The sequence below is a fragment of the Parus major genome, chromosome 1, assembly GCF_001522545.3.
Source record: "Parus major isolate Abel chromosome 1, Parus_major1.1, whole genome shotgun sequence".
Classification (NCBI taxonomy): Eukaryota; Metazoa; Chordata; class Aves; order Passeriformes; family Paridae; genus Parus; species Parus major.
The window spans coordinates 40,158,716-40,183,521 of record NC_031768.1 but is presented as its reverse complement, the minus strand read 5'-3'; the positions used below and the strand labels follow the sequence as shown (position 1 = coordinate 40,183,521).

Sequence of the window (24,806 nt, the reverse complement as noted above, 5' to 3'; positions counted from 1 at the left end):
ATCTGCAAATCAAACTAATAACCATGTATGACTCACTAGATAAAGCAGTATTCCCTACTCTTAGCAGATCCACATAGTAAACTAAACAATATATCCAGCATGTGTATTTTTTAATAAATTGTCTGCACACATATTAACATATATACTATGCAAAAAACTCAAAGTTCTCCAAACTTACCAAATTATATAAATTGCGTTTAATCTCCGGTAAAAATCCAGGAAATGTAGGTTTTAGCAGTGCCTGATAGCTTTCAGGCCATGTGCTATAGCTGTGATCTTGTTCTATATTATTAATCCACTAAAACAAAAAAACTGCCATTTAGAAAATATGCACCGAACACTGAGAAAAATATATAATGGGCATAATAATACTATAAAATGTCTCCCTTTCTTTTGTTAAATATTAACAGAAAATAGCTTGTACACTTTATTTTTTCTTTTTAATCAAAATGTTTTTAACACAGTACACAATAAAACTAATGCTAGATGGAAAAGGAAAAAGGACCATTAGTACTGTGTATAAGGATGTGAATAAAACCATTTTTTTTCAACTGTGAAAATTACTTTCACAGTGCAAACATCAAAAAAATGTATCACACAGATGTGTGTAACACAGCATAACCATCTTGTAATCCAAGTACAGTATTTATCTTCAACCTGCAGCAACAGAACTTTAGACAGATCAAATCAGCCAATTTACATGCAGCTGATTTGTTCTTCTAGTCCTTTCTGTGCAAGCTGGGGCAAACAGAAGAATGAAATGCAGCTTTTTCAGTTGCAAGAAAATAATATTTTAGTGCCTTTTCCCCTGGTATATAACGTTTGTAATGAAACCTGTGTAAATTCTGAAGGGTAAAAATCACAGTTATTGGACAGCTAGAAACAATATATTTAAGTGGCTCACAATTCACTTATCATGCTTTTAAAGTACACTTAGAAGTCTTGCATAATATGAGATATTATGTAGTATTATGTAGCTACATTAATTGCTATAAAAGACAAAGTCTATAGTTTGGAGTGTGCAACTACTCTAGATGTATTTTTCTTACCCTTTAAACACCCTATATCTTAAAATTTTATTAAGGGATAAACTAGAGAAAACTACTCATAAAAAATACTGAAGGGATATTACCCTTGAAAACATTTTAAACTGCTAACTTATATATGGCCTTATGCCTAGTATTTCAATTGTAGTACAAAAAAGAAAAACTATTTCATACAGAGACTTATCAAAGATGTAATCTCCAAATAAATAACTTTAGTTACTTACTATTATTGAAGAGTGGCGAATATCTAGTGCATAATTATCTGCAGGATGTATATGCAACCTCATAAATGCATTCAGGATCTCCCCTTTGATTCCAAGTTCATGAAGACCATGCATCGCTTTTCCTTCCAGTTTAAGAATCTCTAATATACTTTTCAGGAAGATAAAATACATAATGTCCCCAAAGAACTCTTGTCATGACAAAAATTATTTTAAAAACTAAGAACAATCTTCATGTTAATAGTCTTAAAAATATTTTCTCTTTATATTCTCCCACAGCCTAATGTTTAAAACAACATCAGTTAGTAACATTGTATGGCTCTAACTTATTTCAAAACGTAATTACAACAGATTATACAACTCTTTTATTCATTCAGATCTATTTTGTACGAAGCAATTTTATCCATCTTTAGTAAGAAGTGGCAGGACAGCAGAGTGAAAGCTTTCTTGCTGCACTCTCCTGCCTGAGGCAGAAATCCAAGCTGGAGTACCTGAAGAAGCAGCTTTGCAAGTGAGTAGAGAAGCAAGCAGCAAGTGATGGAGACACAGATGAACTCTAAGCCTGCATCATGGCAGAACTCTGAAAACAGCACAGAGGAAACACACAGCCAAACCCTAAAACCTCCCAGAAGACCCAATGGGACTCTGGAACTTCTGGTGCAATCTGAAAGTTTAAATTTGATAATAAAAAACCTCTGAAGTACTCCACAGCAGAAGAGAGATGGCAAGACTTTTTGACTGCCTTCATGTCTATATTTTCCTGATCTTTAACTAACAGGGATAGGAAAGCATTAGTTACTTTTTTATACAGTGATTTTCACACCTTTTTACAAGCATACGTTAGATTCCTTCCATTTCCAAATTAATTTTACGTGGTGAGTTGTAAAATTATAAGCAAATTAGAAAACATATTGCAAGAGAAAAGGCTATTCTCAACTACTTAGACAATACTCAAAGCAAAATCACTGTAAATCAGTATTCCTCCTGCTGGAACACTTCCTTGCTCCCAAAAGCTGAGTATAGGACCATGAGCACAACTCCCCAGTACCAGTAATTCTGTGACCTTCAAACAAAATGTACTATCTTACCTAAAGGGATCATGAACATCCAGGTCTATATGAAGGCCATTTAGAAATAAATGTGCTTCTCCAGGTTGAATTCCAAGTGTTTCATGAAAATGCTAAAAAGTAAAAAGTACTGCTTACTTATTTAGGTATATGTCTACACTAACACATATAAACCCCCTTAAGTAATTCTGCAAAACAGACGCATCAAATCTTTTCCACACAATTTCTTTGCTGACCTGAGTGTTGGAAAAATATTAACCACACATTTTATGAGTGCTGTTTAATACACTTCAGATGTACAGATACAAATGAAAACAACCTACCTGTACAAGGCAGAGAAAAGGGCACATTCTTAGTGTTTGCCAACAGAATGTGAAAATACACACATACAGAAATACAGCTTGTAAGTTTTTTAATTATTTCTATATATCCATTCAGCAAAGGGAGAGCTTATGTATGTCCCTCAGACCTCCACTTGAAACCAGCTTTCTCAATAACTTAATGTCTCTCAATTCTGAAAAATGTGTACTTGAATTGTGTCAGAGAACTAGGACAAACAGACCAGAAACTTAAAATCTTGTCTAACAAAGGGACTATGGAAAAACACAGATGAGATAGCATATCTTTGCTTGGCAAATAAGAAAAAATATCCACAATAAACAAATACAAGATGAAGGTGATATTTAGGGAGTAAAACATGTATTATAATTTTCCTACAGAGAGCTCTGAGGCACAACACTATTCAGGCTGTAGCAAGATAAGTGACAGCAACAGCAGTAGTGTATTCCAACTCATGACAGAAGTAGCAGTCAGATTTCAGGATCTGCCTTTATTCCCAATGGAGAAACATAAGACACAAAAAATAAGCAAAAAAAATGAATTGAGAAAGAAGTAATTTTTTTTTCAAATTTAGTTCCCACTTGTTAAACAAAGTAAACATGAACAAAAAGTGTACTTTAAGAAAAGCATGCCTGCAGCAAGGAAGTCAGGTTCAGTATATCACTCCAGATACAAACCTCCTACAACTGGACAAATGAAAGCAAAAATGTGAGAACATTGAAAGTGGTATTATTTCTGTAAAGCAGTGGGGTTACTTTCACACAGTTAAATGTAAGTAGGAAATGTAAGCAGGAAAAGAACTGAGATGAATTGCAGAATGGTTAAGGTTGAAGGGATCACAGTGTATCATCTGGTCCAATCTCCTTCCCCAAACAATGTCTTCCTAAAGCATATTGCACAGGATTGTGTCCAGATATGCATTCTTGAATATCTCCAGTGAGGAATACTCCACAACCTCTCTGGGCAATCTGTTCCAGTGCTCATCACTTGTAAAGTAAAGAAGTTCACCCCCATGTTCAGGTGGAACTTCCCCATTCATCAGTTTTTGCCTGTTGCCTCCTGTCCTATTGCTCAGCACTATGGAGAAGGGTCTGCCTCCATCTTCTTAGCACTCTCCCTTCAGATACTTATAGATATTGATAAATTAGAGCTGAGATTCTTAATACAATTTTGATGCTAGATATTTGATTGTCTAGAAGTGCATCCACTTTGTCATAAAAACATTGATGGAAGGAGTATCTAGGCATCCAACACTAGAATATTAATATTAATATAATAATATTCATGTAGTATTTTCTTGCTAAACTTCAGCAAATCATTGCATTGCAAGTTGTGAGTTCAGTTTAATGAGACTTTATTTTTTTCTTTTATCTATAGAAGTTATTTGTCTATTTCTTGCTTAGGCATCAACTCATTACACCTAAATCATCACGTCTTTCACTTTTAATAACTTTATTTCCTCCCATTGCATTTCCTATTCAACTTTCATTATCTTGAGAGGGAATCATCCAGTTACACACAGCATGGGATCATATCTCTCCTGCTGCTAGATGGATGTACTACAGTTCAAGAATGCACATGACAATTTATTGTGCTCAAGCAGCAGTGTTCAGGAAGTTTCCTTACTTTTATTCAAAAAATTTTAGCTTTTAGCTGTCTAAAGGCCTTTAGACTACAGACAGGATGTGACCTCACATGAAATTAAAACTTGGTGTGATAGGTGCATAAAATCCTCCTAAAGTTAATGTAGTTAATACATTAATGACATCATAGGAGTGATTCAGCTGACCAGCCACACAGATATCCACTGTAATTTGTTTCAGATCCAAACTTTAAGTTACTTCTTCCAATCCTTATATTTAGCAATGGTTTTAAATCTGTGTTCTGAAGATCAAGAGACTAAGGACAGTACCATGGATGTAATGTCACATGACCAGTCCTACAAGAATGGTGCCTAACATTTAACTGCAACACTCAACTTGAAAGAAAAAATCCAAACTAAACAGAGACAGACATCATTAATTCAACAAATATTAAGTGGCATCTCAGAATAAATCTCAGATCAGTCAAAATCACAGGGACAAGGACTCCTCACATGGTAACAAGGAACAAAAGATGCAGTGAATCAAGAATGAAAACCAAACCACCATCTGCCACAGATGACATTCAGAACACTTTGCAGAATAGTGCAGAATAGTGTGAAAAAACCACTTTTGCATGTGTGATTCTGAGAGTGAAAAGCTCAAAGTTAGCATGTGCTGACCATAACAGAAGCAGCAGGGCTGGATTCAACACCAAAGCTATAGAAAAAGTAACTGATACCTATGTTGCTTTCCCAGTACACAATCTGTGACTCAGCTCAACACTCCATGAAAATTGTTTGGCCTTGCCTAATTGAGTAAAATCAAAATAGAGAATGGAAGAAGTTTCATGAATAGCAGAAAGTGAAATACTTTAATTGCATATTTAAATGTTACCTGTCTCAAACAGATTTTTAGAACAATTAGCTCTTTAACAAAATCCATGAAAGTCACTGCAGTAAAAAAATCTCCAAAAGCAGCAATACAATAGCAGTTCAAATGTCCATCTGAAGAAATAAAAACAAACCTTCTGATTTTCTTCTATTTCATTTTGCATTTTCTTGTCTACAGGTACTCTTGTCAGTGATCTGTTAAAATAAAATATTTATATCACTCAACCACTGTATTTTTAAAAAATCATTATTTTATGTGAAATTGGTATTTTAATTAAACATCCAATGCACTGCAACTGAAGAATGCTGTGCTTAAGTCTTTAAAAGAAGAGTATCACAGTACCATAAGAACTGAATTTTTATGAGAAATACTGTTCTGTTTTACTCTAGTAAATCCAAGTTTCAGGTTAAGGCTAGTTTTTTCTTGCAGTAATATCATTGATATATTTTTTACCACTCTCAATCTTTCCTCATGGCTTGTTTGCTTTTTTCTGGAAGTATGTTATAAAAAAGTAAGCTGTTTGGTCATCTAAATTATTACCTGAATACATACCATATTTGCATATTTTAAGTTACTATTACTATCTCCATGGTATTCAACTTTACAGCATGGAGAGCCATGGATTTTTCCAGACAAAGGCAAGGAAAACATGCCAAGAATGACCACTTTAAAATTAGCTGAGACATAGAAAAAATAAATTTGCAGACAGAGACCCTTGAAAATGTCAAACATTTACAGACAGACAAAGTTTTACTTTCCTTAGTAATTCCATCTTTTGAAGGTAACACATTGATTTGTCTTTTTTACCTTTCATGAATGTTCTGGAAGACTATTTTATCATCCTCTGCCACAGTGTATTGTATGTGAAGTTTATAATTATCAGGCTTATCATAAAATACTTCCAGAGGAAAATAAACTTCTCCGTGTTTTTAAAAAAACCTAAACCATATTAACCTAAATCTGTCTGTCCTGAAAAATGCCAAAATAAATATTCTAGTTGCCTAGGTGAACATTTTTTTCAAAACAGGACTGTACATTCTTTAGCAAATTTGTATGGGGCTTTGAGAAAAACTGGAGTCATCTTAAACCTGAAAGTTAACTAAGCAAACTGAGAATGATCCTGCTAACCCAGTTTCAAAACTTGTGGATAACAAAGCATTTAATAAATCCTCACCTCCTCCCCAAAGAAACTAATTTAGAATAGATCTTATAGGGTCATAATGTTAACATTTGTGAATGATTACTAAATAGCAAGTAACAGAGCATTATAATACTTAATTATCTGCTCTTTAAGAATACAATAATATGAAAAGTATACTCCAAGATGGAAAGTACCTCATAAAATGAATTATCAAAATGTTGCCATGACATATATCGGCTGGTACACTGTCTACATCTGATGACATTTTGTAAAATCTACCTCAAACTAGCCTTTTCAACTGGAAATACTGAGACAGAAAAATAGAGATGGTAAATTAGAAAGTGAAAGAAAATTTCAGAGGAATGGTATATTAGTTGTTTGGTTTTTTTATGGTCTAAGGAACCCCATTTTTAAAGAACATGCAGTATTTTATTTTCATAACTATAGTTCTAAAACTTGTATACAACCTTTTAAAACCAAATTTTGTGAAATAAAAAATGGCTGTTTTCATATAAAACCTGTCTGAAACTTACACAGTTTAAAAGAACTATTATCATAGCGATCAGCTATTTCTATAAAGTGATTAAGCAATGTCTTTATTTCCTATTTATTCTATTTTTTTCCAAATTAGTATTTTTGACTTGAGTTTAGCATGATTAGACTATTAATGAAATATATTCTGTGCACTACCTTTATATGATGCCTCTTTGATTTAAGTTGTCAATGCAGACCTACTAACTTTAAATTATTTAAATATTTGTCATCGCTCATGTTACAAATAACATACTAGATTGGCACGTTATGATAAATCATGCAAGACAGAAACCATTATTCCCCTTTTAGTAATTTTAAAGTCATTTTATACTTTTACCCAGAAAATATTTGAAGAGTAGGTAAATTGAGCTAATGCCACAAATACACGAAGGGAGTTGGAGTGGAATGAAACTAATGACTTGTAAAAGCAATAATTTAAATGTCACCTGGCACACTTCAAAATTACTTTTTCCTGTCATTTAAAGAACAGAACTGGACTTGAAGTTTGACATTAAGTATGCTTCCACTATCTCCTACTGGAAAGCTGAATTTTCTGATTGCTAATCCAAGTGATAACTTATACCATACTATTTAATAATAATTATTCTTCAAGCATTATAAAAGGCATATTGCTTCCTTGATACTAGATGTTAGAATGGTAGTTTTTCCACTATGGTGTAGATTTTCTCTAACAGACAATCGGGGTGACAATGAAATACTGTGATAATTAAACAAGAGTGGCAAAATGTGAAAGCACGCTGAGTTAAGAACCCTATTTAGTATCACATTTAATTCAGTAATTCAAGCAAATATTGCTGATAGGATTACATGGAGAACTTATGAAGTAAAGCATTTCTCAATTACAATACTACTGGCTTACAGGAAGAACAATTTTTCATATTAGGACAGCTACAATCAGGACATGTCCTTTTATTTACTATTCATCTGGATCTTCTATTAAGTAATCTGTTATGGAAGAAAGATCTTCCCCAGTAAGAACATTACCATACATTGGGCCGGGGCCCAATTTCAGCAGCAGTGTTGTACTTAGAACTAATGTGTGTGGATCCCCACAAAATTTATTAATAGTATTTTGCCTCTTTCCACTGTGACTAGTTCTGCTACTAATTCAACAAAAGTTTTCACCTAGGAAAATATCAGTCCAGTAAAATCTATGAGGACTAAGTGCCTGAAATTAGCATGAGCTCATGGCATCTCCTGCATCAGACAGGAAACATTTAAGAGAGTGATGATGAGCTCTCCCTGGAGCTATCTTCTACTCAATGAAATTGCCTGGAATCCATCTAGCTAGTTGTCAAACATGAATATCTGACTGCAGGATTTGGATATAAATCTGTATTACTGTCATTACAGTCAAATGAAAACATAAAAATATCATTTGAAGAAAAAAAAAAGCTTAAATATCTTACCTGGCTCTTATTGGGAAGTTCTGAGCAATGTCCTTCATTACCTTTAAGGCATCATAAACAGGGGTAGACATAATTCGAGTAGCTGCTTGAAAACTAAGATCTAGGGTGGGAGGAGGAAAATAAATTTAAAAAAAAAAAAAATCACTGTAAATACCACTCAATCATTACTGCCTATAGTCAGAAAACTGTTTCATATACACAGTCTCACTATTTACATATTTTATGTTTCAGTCATTGATTCAGCAGTTATGAAAGTTACATTATTAAAGTTGAAAAACTGGTCACATGAAATTTGGAAATACTAAATTCAGGCTTTTCTACAGAATTCTGCTTGACTATCTTGAACATACACATTATATATGTAATTTCTAAATTTACAGAAACACTCTGAAAAACCCATTCACCACGAGGTATTAAGCCATCATCAAAAGGGTAGTACCACACTAAAACCTAGACACCAATCCACAGATACCCAATAACTGCAGAAAGAGCAAGACCTTCCCAGATCCAGGATTTGACAAGTTTTTCAGATAACAGATATATTTAATGTAGAAAGCTGGATTGAGCATGTGAATTTTACCATTTTTAAAAGGAGCTGCAAATTCACAGAGAAAATGGTGACTCATGAATGGAAAGTCAAACTACTGTAAAATTTCAGTTCTCATAAACACCTAGCACATTTTGAAAGGGATTTGTTTTCCAAACTAAGTAAATTTTCAGATAATGGGACAACTTAAAATTAATCTGTCTATCCACCGAAAAAATAATAATGAAATTCAGTTAACTATCTCTGGAGTCTATCTTGAACATGACAAATTTTGACATGTAAGACTAGGACAAATCCAATTTTAGTACCAATGAGGTAAAACAGTACTATACTAGATGCTTCCATGCACCTTGTACACATCTACATAGCTAATTCATGCAGTGATGGTTTTCCTCATAATCTCCTAGTTAAGATGTTTAAGCAAAACCTGAAAATAACCTCAGGTTATTCGGTTTGAGGAAAGCTGATGACACATACAGTAAAAAACACTGGGCAGAAAGTCATAGAGGATGTTGCCTAGTAAAAGTTTGCACCATCTTCTTGAAGCAAGTAGGAATTAAAAAATATGAAGGCTGAATCGAAGTGCATAAGACATTCCTAGTTTGGCCTGATAAGGTACTTCTTGGCTGAAAAAAATTGGTGAGTGAGAGATAGAATGTTAACTTCTATTTATTAATACTTTTTTTTAACAAAATCAATCTCTCTTAAATTAGGTTTCAGAACCCTTTCAATAGGTGCAGAAGTTGTGATCAGCTGAAGCAACAACACCCAGTTGCTGCTGTTACTACAGAAAGTGAGGAAGCTGTGAACTTGGGTCATACACTTAAAACCCTTCATAAATTGTTAATAATTTCCATTTTATGCTGAACAGTTAGGATACAACTATTCAAATACTGCTGAGGCCAAATGACATATTTTACTTCCTTGGTTCTCTCTGGTCAGGGCTGTCAAATACAGACCTCCCCTTGCAGCACCCTAACACAGCTGAGAGCACAGTGTAAGGCACCTTGAGGAGAAAGTACTTATTAATTACTTACCTAAAATATAAAAGCTCTTGAAAGACAACTCTTGAATGGTGTTTAGGTTCATTTATAAATAGAAGTATGCCCTATAGCTGAAGTAGTTTTGCTTAAATTTAGTTAGATTTTTACTTCGAAGCTAATTAAAGGAAATCAGAGAGAAGCTGAGCCATTAATTCAGCCACTATAATTAGTCATTAAGAATGAACTAAAGAAAGCACCCTGTCATGTCAGCAGTAAGGGTATAAAAACAACTGCACCAAAAAATGTGGGGGCTGAAGAATGAAGATCCTGAACCATAAGCCACTACGTCTTCCTGACATAAATTAACAGCATCCCAACACTTAACTACTTTCTACACTAAGAACTGGCTTCTTGGGGAGCAGCATCAGTTTCCTTTTTCATATATACAGCCATAACACCACAGAAAAGACCACCACTAAACAGAGACCTTGTACTGTCTTTTGAAGGGAGACATTAAAGGTATTGAAGTTTCTTGGCTGCTTCAGCTTTAATATCAGCCAAGTGGCATTCAATCACACACAAAAAAGAAAAATAGTCAAACTCACTATTTTCTTTTCTATTTTTTTCCAAAGTAGAATTCTCTTTAAAGAGAACTTTAAAGCAATATTTTTCAATTGGTTTTAATTTTGAACGAAGGTAAATCCTGCAGTTGAACTTCATTGATAAAAGACTGCAAGTGAACTACAGTTATCCCACACAGCTAGTATCAGACCAGACACTGCTAGCAAGTTCTGTAACAGCACAGTCCCAAAGGAAACTGAAGCTCAGGTGATTGCTCAGTCTCCTTCTCTGCACCAATATATAGGCAAACTAATTTTGACCAGGTTGTCCTCTAAAGCTGAAGAATGTAAGGGGGAACTTAAATGTTATCACACTTTCTGAGAGATTTATACTTTATGGCTGTTTACAATTTCAGTCAAGCTAGAGAATGTCCTGCACATCATCAGCACACAAGCTTTAGCAATCAACATATTTGTTTTCCCTTTCTACATGAAAGCTTTTAAAAGCATGTTCTTCCACTTATATATAAAAAATACATCAATGTGAACTCCAGTACACTGATAAAATTTATAAATTAAAGGAAACAAGCTGTCCTAACATGTATTTCATCCCAACCTAGCAGTCATGTCAAAATTATATCTTTTTCTTGACCTCTAAAAAATGTCTAAAACAAGTTTTAATACCTGAGATGACACATCCGACAGAAAAACAGGCAATATATCTCTCTTATAAAATTACTTCAATGTTGCCTTAATTTCTAGCATACAATACAAGGTATCAGCACATGCCTTTTAAATACCTGTGGTATATAATGGCCTTTTTATGAAATTATGTCTCCTTTTAAAAAACCTTTTGTCATATTGTCAATACATTAAAATAACAAAGGAATATTAAATGGAGCATTGTGTTAATTTAAAAAAAATGCAATACATACCCTGCATCTCCCAAACCTTCAGTGGTTCCATGTTGTTAGCAGTTTCAATTAGATGGTTTTTAAACTCTAGCAGATTGCTCTTCAGATCAGGATGCATCCGTCTACAATAAAACATTTTATTACAAAAAAGAATCAATTACATCCATCAATGTTTGCTTTTATCTACAGTACTGCTCCAGCTAATATTGTATTCCTAGGATAACAACCAAGAATGAACTTAATTCATTCTTGAAAAAAAAACACGGATTTTTGGTGAGAAAAGGTGATTTCTGAGGGCTACACACCACTTAAAGAGACTCACAGAATCATTTGGGTCATAAAGGACCTTTTAGATCCTTAAGTCCAACCATTGGGCCAGCAGTGTGAAGTCCACACTAAACCATGTCCCTGAGTGCCACATCTACCCAGGCATAGCAACTCAATCACTTTCCTGGCCAGCCTGTTCCAGGGCTCAACAACTCTATCCATAAGGAAATTCTTACTAAATACCAAGAATTCACTTATTTTGTAGTGATCTGTCTCAAAACTTGCCACATAAATTCAGATGGAATAAATTAAGGCAAAGATTGGACAGTATTAACACACCATAAAATAACTGTTTATTTAGCTTACAATAGGATTATGTACACCTAACTATACATAAACTGTACCATATATTGACTGAAATTGAATGCACTCTTTGTGGCATTAACTACAAGAGGTATAGGCAAGACAAAGCCTCAATTGAGAACATGTTTTATAAATTGAAAGCACTCAATCTACTGAGCACACAGATCATCTGTCAGACCTAAAGAACATTGTACACAAAAGTTTAGCTATTTGTTTTGAAAACATAATAGGTAGGTAAAAAAGTTTTGAAGGCAAATATTCAGCCTGCTATGAGACATCCTTGAAAAAAACCCACAAACTCCATTAAATTTCTACACATTTTATGTCTTCTGCTTACATTCATAACTACTTCATAGCTGAGAAAAGGAAAACTTTTGACTTGGCTGTAACAGAGGGACAATTTACAGACTACTGAAACATCTATTTTACCTCCCTTATTAAAAGGAGAAAAAACAAATTAATCTAGAAACAATGTCAAAAAGACAGAATTATCTGTCAGCTTCACAAATCACTCACAGTGGAGAACCAAGAGGCTAAGTATAGATAAACCTAGCAAAATACAAGAAAAAAAGCTCAGCTAAAGATATGGCATAAGCATTTGGTATTACCTGCTGTACAGAATCTCAAACACATAGGTGAAACAACAGGGAAACCTCAAGATCTGAGTGTACTTCTACCTCAATGTGTTTAAGAACACAGAGGCAGGAAAGGAGGGATAGGCCCTCACGAATTTAGACAGAATTAGCAGCTCTGAACTCTGAGATTTACAGTTTAGTGACAATATCTAGAGACATGTTTACTTTTTGTTTTAAATAATGAGAGAATGACATCTAGAAAAGACCCACAATCCCAAAGGTTTTTGCTGAAGAAAAAAAATTATGATCCACTACATGAATCTGCTACAGGAAAAAGGAAGCACTTTGCATGACTGAAATCACAAAATGAATCCAGCAACTGAGGACTGGAAGAAGTGCTCAGTAGGGTAACATTCAATTTCATTTAACAGATCACAGCTTGGAGATAAGAGTTCCTGATGGAAAAGAACACAAATTCACAAATGCCAAAATGAGATGGTATCTATAATAAGCCCATTTTCCTAGAAATATCACTCCTTAACTCTATGAAATCCATTACTATCCTTCTTAAAAACACCTTATGGAGATACATCACATGAGTTTGGATTTCTTGCGCTACTCTTACATTCTGAAAACCAACATTTTGATTCTAATTATCTAACAGATAGGAAATCACAATGTTCTAAGTTTTTGTGAGTGTTACCCAGGCAGATATTTTTAATTTAAAAAGTTTACTGTATACATTCTAAGATAATAAGAAAACTAGAAGCAATACATTGAAATTAACAGAATAAACAATCATTGCATTTTTATGCTCTCAAGACATTTAAAAAAAACAAATCATAATTTCCACCAAATAAAGTAATTTCCAACATAAATCTCGGGTCTTCTATGAAAAAAACCCCAGCTGGTTGAGGTTCCAGAAACAAACATAAAAGTTTAATTAAACTTAAATCAACTCACTTTAATTTACCAAAGAGAAATCCTTGGACATCACTTTCCTCCTCATCTTCCTCTTCTTTTGTCTCCTTTGCTCCTGAACACATAACACATGAAGACAATATAAGCCAAGAAAGTTTTTAAGAATTATAAAATTTAATAGAAACATACAATCACAAAGTTGGCATTCCCATATATAATTTTAATTAAATTCATACTTACATATTTTGACATCAAAAGTAATTACTCTACAGAAATTTGCAACATAAAAAATATTTTTTTAGTATCATTCATTTAGTGGTAACAATTTTCATATAAAATCAAATAGGTGTGGTTTAACAGTTTACTTCCCAAAACAGACATTTCTCACTTTGATTAAGTGATAAGGTATAACTTATCAGTCAACTACTACCAAATTCACACTTGAAAAGCCTGATGACCTTAAAGCACTTTAAGGTAGTATTTGATGTAAGCCAGAGAACAGTTTCTTCCCCTTCAAAAAACTAAACTATTTTCTGACATGACTCAAAGGTCATTAAACCCTAGTCTTACCAAAGAGACTTAACTTTCCTTTTATCTTGTGAATGTCCCTGCAAGGTAATTTCTCTGTGTCACCATGCTGTAGTTACTACTTTCTGCAGTAAATGTCTTATTTCAATACATTGTGACATGCACTGCTCCAAATTCTGTGGTATATCACATCTTTCCTACAGAAGATGGTAAAAGTATTTCCACAGAAATTCAGAGAAAAAACCTCCTCAGCTCTGAAAAACTAATGTGTAGATACTGTAGCCATTAGTATTTCAGAGATGCCAACAATCATAAGGTAACTGAAGTACAAAGGTAAACAATCTTAAAATTACTGAAAGGAAGAAGACCAGATGGTGTTTTGAAGAGCCACAGAAAGCAGCAATTAGAGCTTACAAAATTGACTGAACTCTAAGCACAGATCTTTATGAATGTTCTCATCTATTTTGATTTGTTAGTTCCTATTATCTGAGATTTCCTCCTGTAGTCAGAAATTAAGTATAACCTTGAAAACATTAATTAATTGTGAATATTGCACAAACAGAAGATTTTAATGCATTTCACTAGTACCTCCAACAAGATACCAAATTAATTAAAAAAACGTACATACCTTTAACCTGTGTGTCATCTACTGCTTTATATTCTGTACTCTTTATTGCAAGTTCCACGCCATATCCAGATAAATACATTTTCCTGGAATTTGGTTTCTGTTTGATGATATTATTTTAACACAAGGAAAAAACATAACTTAAAAAATGTCTTTAAAAGAGATTAGCAATATCTAATATTGTAACTTTAAAATGTTATGACTTTTAAGTCATTACTTAAATTTGTCTTTCAACTCAAAGTGCAAGGCATATTGACAGTCTACTGAGAAGGCATGTAAAAGAATTTCCTTTTATCTCCTGCAAACCACAGAAAGGCTGGTCAAAGGCAGTCTTCACACAATACTAGAAGAGAGACTAAAAAAGGCAGAGCATAGCACCCTACACAATTATTGATCCCTCACGACTCACATTTTAAACTGATACTAATTTCTTCATAATGTTGGCAGACTTACAGGGTGTTACGAGGAAAATTTCTGGTTTTGCATCAGACATTCTTTTTAAATTTTTGCTAAGACAATTAATCATTTTCTGCAAGGAGTATTAATAAAATATATTAAAGGATCACTGCTAAAACCAGGTTGCCACTTACTAAAAACAAATAACAGCCACTTCTAACTTCGGAGTGGAAGTTTGACATTCAATACTGTAATTACGCAAAGCATACTTATTTCTGAATATATGTCCTAATTTGCCTCAAATGTATGAAAATCCCCTTTCCAAAATGCAATTTGCACATGCACAGCAGCAATTTCTTGAAAGCCTTTAAGCTTTAGCTTGCAATTTCTAAGAACCATTCTGTACTGAGAATCCTCCAGGCCACAAGTGAAGACCCAGTAGAACTGGGAGGCTTCTCTGTCCATCCTCTAAGCAAAACTCAAGGTAGAGGGAGCAGAGAGCACCCTGTAAGTAGTCTCAGTGATACTGGTTAAAAAAAGAAAGAGACAGCAGAAAGACCTACCTCTTCTGTTCTCAATGCTCCCTCTTCTGGCATTTAATGTAAAAGAGGAGGGAGAATCCATCCCAGTGTGTACCAAAGAATAAAAATGGAGGTTGTGAGCAATGAAATAAAGGGAAGAAAGGTCTGAAGAGAGAAGTGCAGGCAAGAAGACAACATGCATTTGGGGAGAACATGAGGCATAAGCTAGGCAAAGCAATGACACATTTAATATGCAAGGAGGCATTTAATTGAAATAAAAGCATAAAAGAACAAAGTTCAATAAAAAACTATACCCCACAGAACTTTGAATTCAAGACTGGTTTCCTGAAATTCTCTATTCCATTAATGTGAGCAAACAACTCAAAGTCATCGGCAAACTACGTATCTCTTCTCCCTGATATGCCTGGTCTACATAAAACACAGCAACCTCTCACTCCATCAGATTAGTCACACTATTTAAGAGTTGTACTGTGAATATAAATCACAAAAGCCTCCCAATAATCAAAACTGGGGAAAATACAGCTCCATGTACTGGTATTTTTCTTGTTTTGTTTTGGGGAGAAGAGTAAGTTAAGAAAAGAATTCAGAAGCATTATGTTTCAAATAGTGACACTATGGAACACAAACATTTTAAAACTGGTCAATGCTGCTGGCTGTGATAACCCATGCTGCTGTATCTCAGTGAATATGAGATTACATGGAGAATATGTAAAAATATAAGTGGTAATTTCTCAATTTGATTCTCTTCTCTATTTTCCATTTTTCTAATTCTAGTTACTAATATGTTCAGTCTGCTGCACCAAGATTCACCGAAATCCTTGTACACTGTACAAACTCAGACATATAACCAAAACAGAGGGATTTCAAGATTAGTGATGCAATCAGTGCTTGCATGCAGAATTGGTAACATTACCACATTTTCCTGGCTTCATAGTTTGCATTTGGTGAATTATTTACCTAGAGAGTTTTAATATTAGCAAATGTATTGTGCAAATGCAAAATAAATGTAGAAAATGTGTTTTGTCAAAAAGTAAGCAAAGCAAAAACAGAATACTAACAGTTTACTGAAACAACGTTGATTTGAATTGCATACCTGAACATAATGCCGGAGAACATAAACAATTTCCTCCTTTTTCGCCATCTCAGATAAAATCTTGTGGAATTTGACAAAGCCTTTTGTACCTATTTCTGCATACAGAATAACCACTGGGCCATCCTCTTTGAGAGCTGGGAATTTATGGTCCCCTTTAAAAAGATATGGCCTGGGTCTGGTTTTAAAACAAATAGTTGTGATATTATAAAGTCAGAAAATTAATTAAAACAGTAGCAGTTTATCTACTTCATAATTGAAAAGCCTAGGAAATGTTTATATGCTAGAAGTATACAAGCCATGTTAAAATCATCACAAAATAATCATGATTGTTCACAAACCCAGAACAACAAATTCACATATTAAAGTATAAGAAACTGAAAAATCAGCATCAACTATAAATAATTGAAATATATTTTATCAAATCACTACACAAAACATATGAAAAGCAGAGCACTTGGATATTTTGTGCATCAGTAACAGCCTGAAGCTTTTAATTTGAATGATACATCTATTACAGATGCACAGAGCAATCAGTGAGCAACAGAGTAGCAGAGGGAGATTCCGTAAAGTTTGCGGAAGCTGTGACCACACCTGGAAACTAACTGAGGTTATACTATTTTGAAACCATAGGCCCTGTTAATTTAGCTAATTTTGCAAATTTTGACTGCCTACCTACACTCGTAATTGAAAACCAGGACTAGAAAAGTTACGCTGCAATGATTTCTTTGATTACTAAAAACATATTTTGAATAAAACCTGGGAAAGATGGAGAAGAAACAGAGGATATGATTGAGTAATACACTCAAGGTACTAATTATTGATGAGCACACTTTTTCAAAGTTGCCTTTGCACTGACCATGAAAACAGCAGTAAACTGTCTTCAAGCGTTCCCAAGACAAGTTAGGAAGCTCTAATTCAATGCACAGTACAGAACTGTGTGTGGTAGACACTCATGGAAGAGCCATACTGGAAAACTGTGAGCAGAAAACCACAGTTTCTGTGATGCAGATCTTTGGAAAATCATCAGTGTAAAAAAACATAGAAAAATTTACACTGCAAAGGTAACCTTTGTAGGTAATGTCCTGCAAACCCTCACTTCAAGCAGAAGCAATTTGTATGAGGTTACTCAGGGTTTTAACATCAATTTTCTATATAACTTTGGTAGGTATGCAATCAAGGACCTCACTTGTAAGGCAGAAATAAAAGGAGAGGCCCTGTTTGAGAATTAACTTGGGTGGAGGTAGTTGGGTGTCACAGAAATACCAGGCAAGCTATCCCACTGCTATCTCAGGACAAGGCAGATCAAATAGGTGAGATCCAGGAGTCTGAAACAACTCTTGAATGAGTAAGCTCTGTGGAAGAACTGATCCAGATTTGCCCCAATGAAAGCATCTGGGATGTGACTTGTGCAACTTCCTTCTCACAACCAGAGAGACAAAATCTGCCACTGTCATGGAGAGAGTGGAAAACCTCAACTAAGGGAGCTTCTCTTTTCCTAACTAACTTTATCCACTCTACTTCAACCAGTCAACTAAGATGGTTACTGAGTACTGCCATGACTTGAATAGTGACAGTCTCAAATCACAGTGCACATGTTTCATGAAAATATTAAGTGCTGCAATGAAACAACACTGCATAGAGCTCCGCTAATGACCTTGGGTTGAGAATTTAAGTGTTCAGCTCTTGTAAATCCAAGATAAGCCTCTGTTCTTTGTTTCTCTTCAACACTGAATAGTAGTGGCAAGGAATTGATTCTCCTCCTCTTAAAACTGAAAGGTAATTAATTTCCTGCTGTAAGAGATGCTCATAAGAAGGCTGCCTGAAAGACAAGGAAGAACAGCTGGGCAGACAGAAAGAAAAAGATAAAAAAATTACACAGATGTGGAGTTCAGCACTTGCTAATCAGTTTCTAGGGTAGTACAGGCAACTATATGCTTGTCTAGATAGAACCCAGGATAGGGTGAAGAAACAGTGTTATAGAAGACAGCAAATAAGTACTGACAAATCTAAGGCACTGATTGCTTTGAGCAAAATGTGACTCCAATTAATGCTCCTCCTCACAGTGACAGCCCCAGAAACCTTAGTGCTGTGTTTTGGACAGTTAGCAAGATAGCAATCCCAATCATTTAACCATGTGTTCTTTGACATGGCCAGAGCCCTTGAGTTCTGGAGCCATTGCACCTCCACACAAAATACTTCAAATTAGAGCCACACAGTCCATGGCTGAAAGTGTAAAAGACATAATCACAGTCACTGTTGCATAAAGGACTGAATGAAGCAAAGCCTTAACCTTGATATGCAGTTATCTGGGCTCTCCTTAGTCCAAAGAGCCTGATGCTGGGTTGAGATGAGGAATCCACACAAAAAGAATGCTGCAGCCTCTTCTTTCTCTTCTGGTGAGATTTGAAATTAACAGTCCCTAAAATCAGGACATTTCTAGCATCCTCATCCAAATATAGTGAACAACTGAAAGCAGAGCTTAAATTGGCCTGGGTGAACTGGAAGAGTCACGACAGAACACAGAATGGAACACAAAGGAAAATAGTTTGAACTAAAAAAAGAATGAATAAATCAAAAATATGAAAAGACAGAAAGAATGACTGGTTCAGAGCAACCAGCTGTGACATGGCACACTGTCCTTTATATCATTTGTTTACCTGGAAGAAAAAAAAAAAGGAACAGGAGCACAGCCCTATCATTATCACCTAGCCTAAATATCACCAGCATAGGTGAAGCATCTGCTACCCAGAGTACAAATGGCACTAACAGAGGGAACGATTACCTGAACATGTGAATGTAAACATGTTTTTCTCAGAGTCTAGCTCCAAGTACTCTAAGTAGTTGAGTGACACAATTAGTTTTGGGATGTTGAGAAGGAGGGAAAATTTATCAATATTTTGTCCCTGCAACTCTGAATGGTGTGATGTGATTGACTGCAAAGCTACTGAAAATAGAAGACCAATCAAATAAAAGAAACTACAGTTTTGTTGCAAGTTCTTAATGATTTCTACAGTCTAAGTCTCTCAATTCTGAATAATTCAGGATTTGATCGTTTACTACTGTGATTTTTCAGAATTTTGTACGTTTGGGAATAATATCTCCAGAAAGAAGAATGTGCTGAATACAGTTAATTGCTTTAAAAAATAATACATTTATTTTAAAAATAATTAAAGTTTACTATTTTCAGACGTTGCACCAAAATGTTATGGTCTCATGATGCTTTAATATATGACCACAAGAATTCAACAGCACTTTACATTATATGTAGTATATTTTGGCTTTTATGTGGGAAAAAAAGACATTTTTTAGAAGAATATAATTGGTAAAAATGGGACATTGTAAACTAGACAGTGAATTGTTTTTACAGAAACCTTGGCTATTGGATAAACAAAAGACAATGATTTAGTAGGTTGTAATTTTATCAATGGACTTAGAATACACCACAAATCACACATGTAGAACACCAAATTATTTTCAGAAGCAACCAACCCCAAAGAGACAAATTTATAGGTTTTCAGGGCTTCTCCCTACAATTTATTTTTCACAGAAAGCAAAATCCAAAAATATACCCTACTAAATCATCTTTCAGCTCTGCATATCTCCATGAAGTGGTTGAGGGTATGGAGACCATTGTGGGGGGAGGCAAATAAACAAAATAAAAAATGCTACATGCAGTTCTTGAAAAAACACGAATTAATACTTTTGTTTAAAAAATTAGATTAAATATAAAACTGTCATCTCTTTGTTACTGTTATTTTGATATTCTACACATTTCACTTCAGAGCTCCAATTCTGGACTGATGCTAGTTACCACAGGACAAAACCTGCAGAAAGGATTGATAGGTGCAAGGTCTAGCACAGGGTAAGGAAAGGTTGTGCCAGTTGAGGCAGACTCTTCTTCTACTTCTATGCCAAGCCCTTGAAACCCAGAAAGCCTCAAGCACAGTGACACTGACTACAGAGAAAGGTCTGTCAGCAGAGTACTGTGTTTACATACAAAACTGTGAGTTTGTCTAGATGGTACACTGTAACTTACACTTGACTATTCCATGTAAAAGAAAAAAAAAAAAAAAAAAAAAGGAAAAATACAAAATTGTCCATGTGATTAGAGGAACAAAGGTCTATGATTTTAAAACATTAAGCTCTTTAGTAATCTATTTTTCCTCTTAAACTAGATCATTATATTTACCTCTTAGTAGCCTTCTCTAGCAGCTTTTTTATTCTTTTAGTCTTACAGGTGTGCTTCCCATGGATAGCCACAAATGCACTGCAGCCTTCTGGTGGAGGTTCATCAGCTGCAATCTAATATTTCAACAATTACACTCAACCAGAATGCTTTGATTGCACTTAAACTCACATCCCTTTGATTAAAATAACTCAACAGCTGCCATTAAGCCATGTTTCTAATTAAGCCCATTCAAAACTGGGTATATGTGGGGGGAAAAGAAAAAAAAAAGAAAAACATTAAAAGATTAAGACCCTATAACCTTTGTGAGATGTAGTCTATCAAATGCAGTCATACTCCAGAAAATGAAAAGTACATTTATGTTCTGTAAAAACAGGAGAGAGAGAATCTCCTCCACAAGCTGAAATCACAGCCTGTATTCTGAGATATTTTTAATTTTGGTTGTTATCAGCAATCATGTTAACATTCAAAGATTAGTCTTCTAAACCAATAAATCCCAAACAAATAACACCAAATTTTGATTCTCTCTCCCATCCTCTGCCTTTTTAAAGAAACTCTACTCAGCTATTCCAATCTGAAGTGGGAATAATGTGACTGCATTCAGTGAGTCTGGATTCACCAGCTAAAAGGTAAAAACAAAAAGACATGAGTCTGAGATGATGATATTCCTCCAGAGAATACCTGCAGAACCCTCTAACTTTATTGCAGCTTATATTACCTTTCAGAAATATAGATTTCTCCCTTTATCCTTAAGGTGGCATTGCTAAAAGGAGGAGCAGCAATTTTAGGTTTAGAGGCACAGTTGATTTATGTCCTCTCACTTTTTCATTAACAAAGCAGGTTTTTCTAATTTTTCAACTTTTTAAATACTAAAACAATGAGAAAGATGAGAAATCCACTAAATAACAAATACAAATTACTTGAAGCTACAAGAAATGTCCTACTCTGGGAATGTCTGAATTCCCACAGGATTATTTGACGCAATGCCAAAAATCCCCAAAACCTGAGTTTTAAAAAATGAAATTGCAAAAGAATTCTACCTTGAAAGGAATGCTATCCATACAATTGAACATGAATATTTGTTCCTGTCAATATAACCAGCTTAAAAAGCATCATCTTTATCATGTCTGATTCCAAATAATACTGGTATATATTTTACTGAACTGTAACAAACATTATTTAGCCAAAATACCACATTCAATCACGTACCAAATATATCAGGCAATACTCTCACCTGCTGAAACATCTGAACAGTTGGAGAATAAGCTCGTATGGAAAGTGCAAACTTCAATAGATTGATCTGCAAATTGGATAAAAATTGTCCTGCTTTCTTCAAGATTAAATTGACATAGGAATACTCTGAATCTGTTGAAGAGAGGAAAAAAAGAAAAGAAAAGACAATCTTTTAGTACTTAGCCCTAAACAATGAATGGCATATATACCTACACTACATAATAAGCGAGCATTAATACCAGTGCTGCTTGGCATTCTAAAGTTTTCAGTGTTGTCCACTAATAACTATTTCCTTTCCTACAAATCCAGAGGCCTAATATCACACAAAAAAAACCAACAAAAGAGAGGTCAATAGCACAAGTTAATACAGAAATTCTTTTCAGCAATATAAAAACCCACTCAGCAATAATGTCTCATGAGAAACCTATATAGAGAGTCTTGAATAGAGCATTATTTTACGAATAATTTCCTCACATTTAGTTTTGAAATACTTCAACCATGCAACTTACATAAATAAAAATCTTCTAAAGGTGTCATTCTTTGAGCTAATCTCACATATTCTATTTCTTCCTTAAAAATACATGATAAGCAAAAGTACGAGAATGGATATAACATGTGAAGCAGCCTCCTCCTTCCCTACATATCTTGTATTTTCAAGGTCAAAACTAGGACTCTGAGTAAGAAGGTAGGTGGATGGTGTCTGGAAATGATAGAAGTGATAATACAGAACACTGGTTGGAAATAATTAACCTTCAATTCTCATTCTAGAGGCATACTCAATTTTCATAACTAAGCAGCTTCTATCCTCTCATTTTCTTCTTTACAATCCTGTTGTTGTGGTTGTAAAAATAAAATAACATCTTTTTTTGCTCTTAAAGCCTCTAGTATCTCCTTTCTGCCTTCTCCTCCTTAAAACCCCTTATTTAGAAAGGCTGAATTTGCTGTAATTCACTAGAAAAAACCCTAACATTTGAAGAGTGTACAATCTGCATTTCAAGGAAGGTCCTTCCCATGAATACTATATGATGTCCTGGTTTCAGCAGGGGTAGAGTTAATTTTCTTCCCAGTAGCTGGTACACTGCTGTGTTTTGGATTTGGTATGAGAATTATGTGGTAACACACTGAAGCTTTAAGTTGGGGCTAGACAGTGCTTACCTTGAGTCAAGGACTTTTCATTTCCCAGGCTCTGCCAGCACCGAGGTGCACAAGAAGCTGTGAGGGAGCATGGGCAGGAGAAGCTGACCTGAACTGGCCAAAGGGCCACTCCATGCTGTGGAATGCCGCTCTCAGTATATAAACTGGGAGAGTTGGCTGGGAGCTGTTGATCCCTGCTTGGGGACAGGCTGGCCATCAGTCAGTGGGTGATGAGCAATTGTATCATGCATCACTTGAGACAAGTTTTATTCCTCTCTTGTTTCAGTTGTTATTATTATTATATTTCAATTTATTTCAATGATTAATTGGTTTTCATCTCAACTCACAGGTTTTGCCTTTTCCTAATGCTCTTCCTCAGCCTACTGCAGAGGACAGAGAGTGGACATGTGCTACTTAGTTGCCAGAAGGGGTTAATCCATGACATATAGTTGTTACAGTCTTACATTAAATTCAATGGATGAAAAACCTATCTATGTTCTCTACAACTACGCATAGCCCTGGCAGAACCCAAATTGCAACAAAGCTGGTGAAGGCTCTCGAGCACAAGTCCTATGAGGAGCAGATGAGAGAGCTGGGGATGTTTAGCCTGAAGGAGTCTCAAAGGAGATCTTGTCACTCTGCAACCACCTGAAAAGAAGCTGTAGCCAGGTTGGGGTCAGCCTCTTCTCCCTGCCAAGTATCAACAGGACAAGGGGGAATGGCCTCAAGCTGTGCCAGGGGAGGTAATGCAGGATGGACATCAGGAAGAATTCTTTCATTGAAAGAATTAGAATGGGCTACCCAGGGAGGTAATGCAGTCACCATTCTTGGAGGTGTTCAAGAAGTGACTGGGCGTGACACTTGGCGCTATGGTTTTATTGGCAGAGCGGCAATCAGTCAAAGGTTGGACTCAGCCTTGGAGGTCTTGTCCAAACTTAATGACTCCATTGCTCTAAATGAGATAAATTTGGCTTCACACATTCAAAACAGTGAATATAAAAATTCGGACGCAACAAATCCTTCCAGATGGAAACTTTTTATCAATAACTGTATTTTCAAATTTTCTTCAAAATTGTCTCCACAAAAATAAAATTAAATCTGAAATTTCTGCCTCTCCACTCAGCTCCAGATAAGACCCTATTGAAGACAATGAAGAGCAATTAAATACATAATTCCAAAGATACTGCCTAAATAATTTCTACCACTAGTCTTTAATTTTTTTTGGCTTACAAATCTCATCTGTGCTTGCACTGCTGTGTTTAAAACAGCTGACATTTTTTCCTGGAAGATGATTACGATGATGATGATTCTCATACAAAAAAAAATAAATATATATATATATTTTTTTGTCTGCCTACAAAAATTACTGTACAACACTGACAAGGATATATTTATCAAATCAAGCATCCACTGCTACTACTTATTAGCGCTGTTGGTTTCACTTTAAAGTACAACTGTACTTTAAACTTCACCAAGATGCATTATCTCATATCAAATTCTATATGAGCTACCTGATGCAAAACGAATTTTTAGAGTTTATTACATATACAGAAACACACAGACTATTCTGAGATGGAAGGAATCCACAAGGACCCTCAAGTTCAACACTACAGTGAACTTAAGTGGACTCTAGAAGCCTGTACATGGATTGAACCTGTGACCTTGGTGTTATTAGCACCATGCTCTA

At 34.9% G+C, this 24,806-nt stretch overlaps 1 protein-coding gene across 2 annotated transcripts in view; it reads right to left on the bottom strand.

Annotated features, from left to right (window-relative positions):
• UGGT2 (UDP-glucose glycoprotein glucosyltransferase 2) overlaps positions 1-24,806 on the bottom strand; it is an 82,623-nt gene that overhangs the window by 51,259 nt on the left and 6,558 nt on the right. The window contains exons 3-13 of one of the 2 annotated variants that reach the window (XM_015627395.3): positions 21,987-22,117; positions 20,756-20,868; positions 16,567-16,741; positions 14,539-14,635; positions 13,425-13,497; positions 11,278-11,378; positions 8,253-8,352; positions 5,281-5,341; positions 2,356-2,447; positions 1,271-1,418; positions 179-298 (exon numbers count right to left, since the gene is read on the bottom strand). In XM_015627395.3, coding sequence (XP_015482881.1) covers positions 179-298; positions 1,271-1,418; positions 2,356-2,447; positions 5,281-5,341; positions 8,253-8,352; positions 11,278-11,378; positions 13,425-13,497; positions 14,539-14,635; positions 16,567-16,741; positions 20,756-20,868; positions 21,987-22,117 — 1,211 coding nt within the window. The other variant, XM_015627404.3, reaches the window with a different exon arrangement.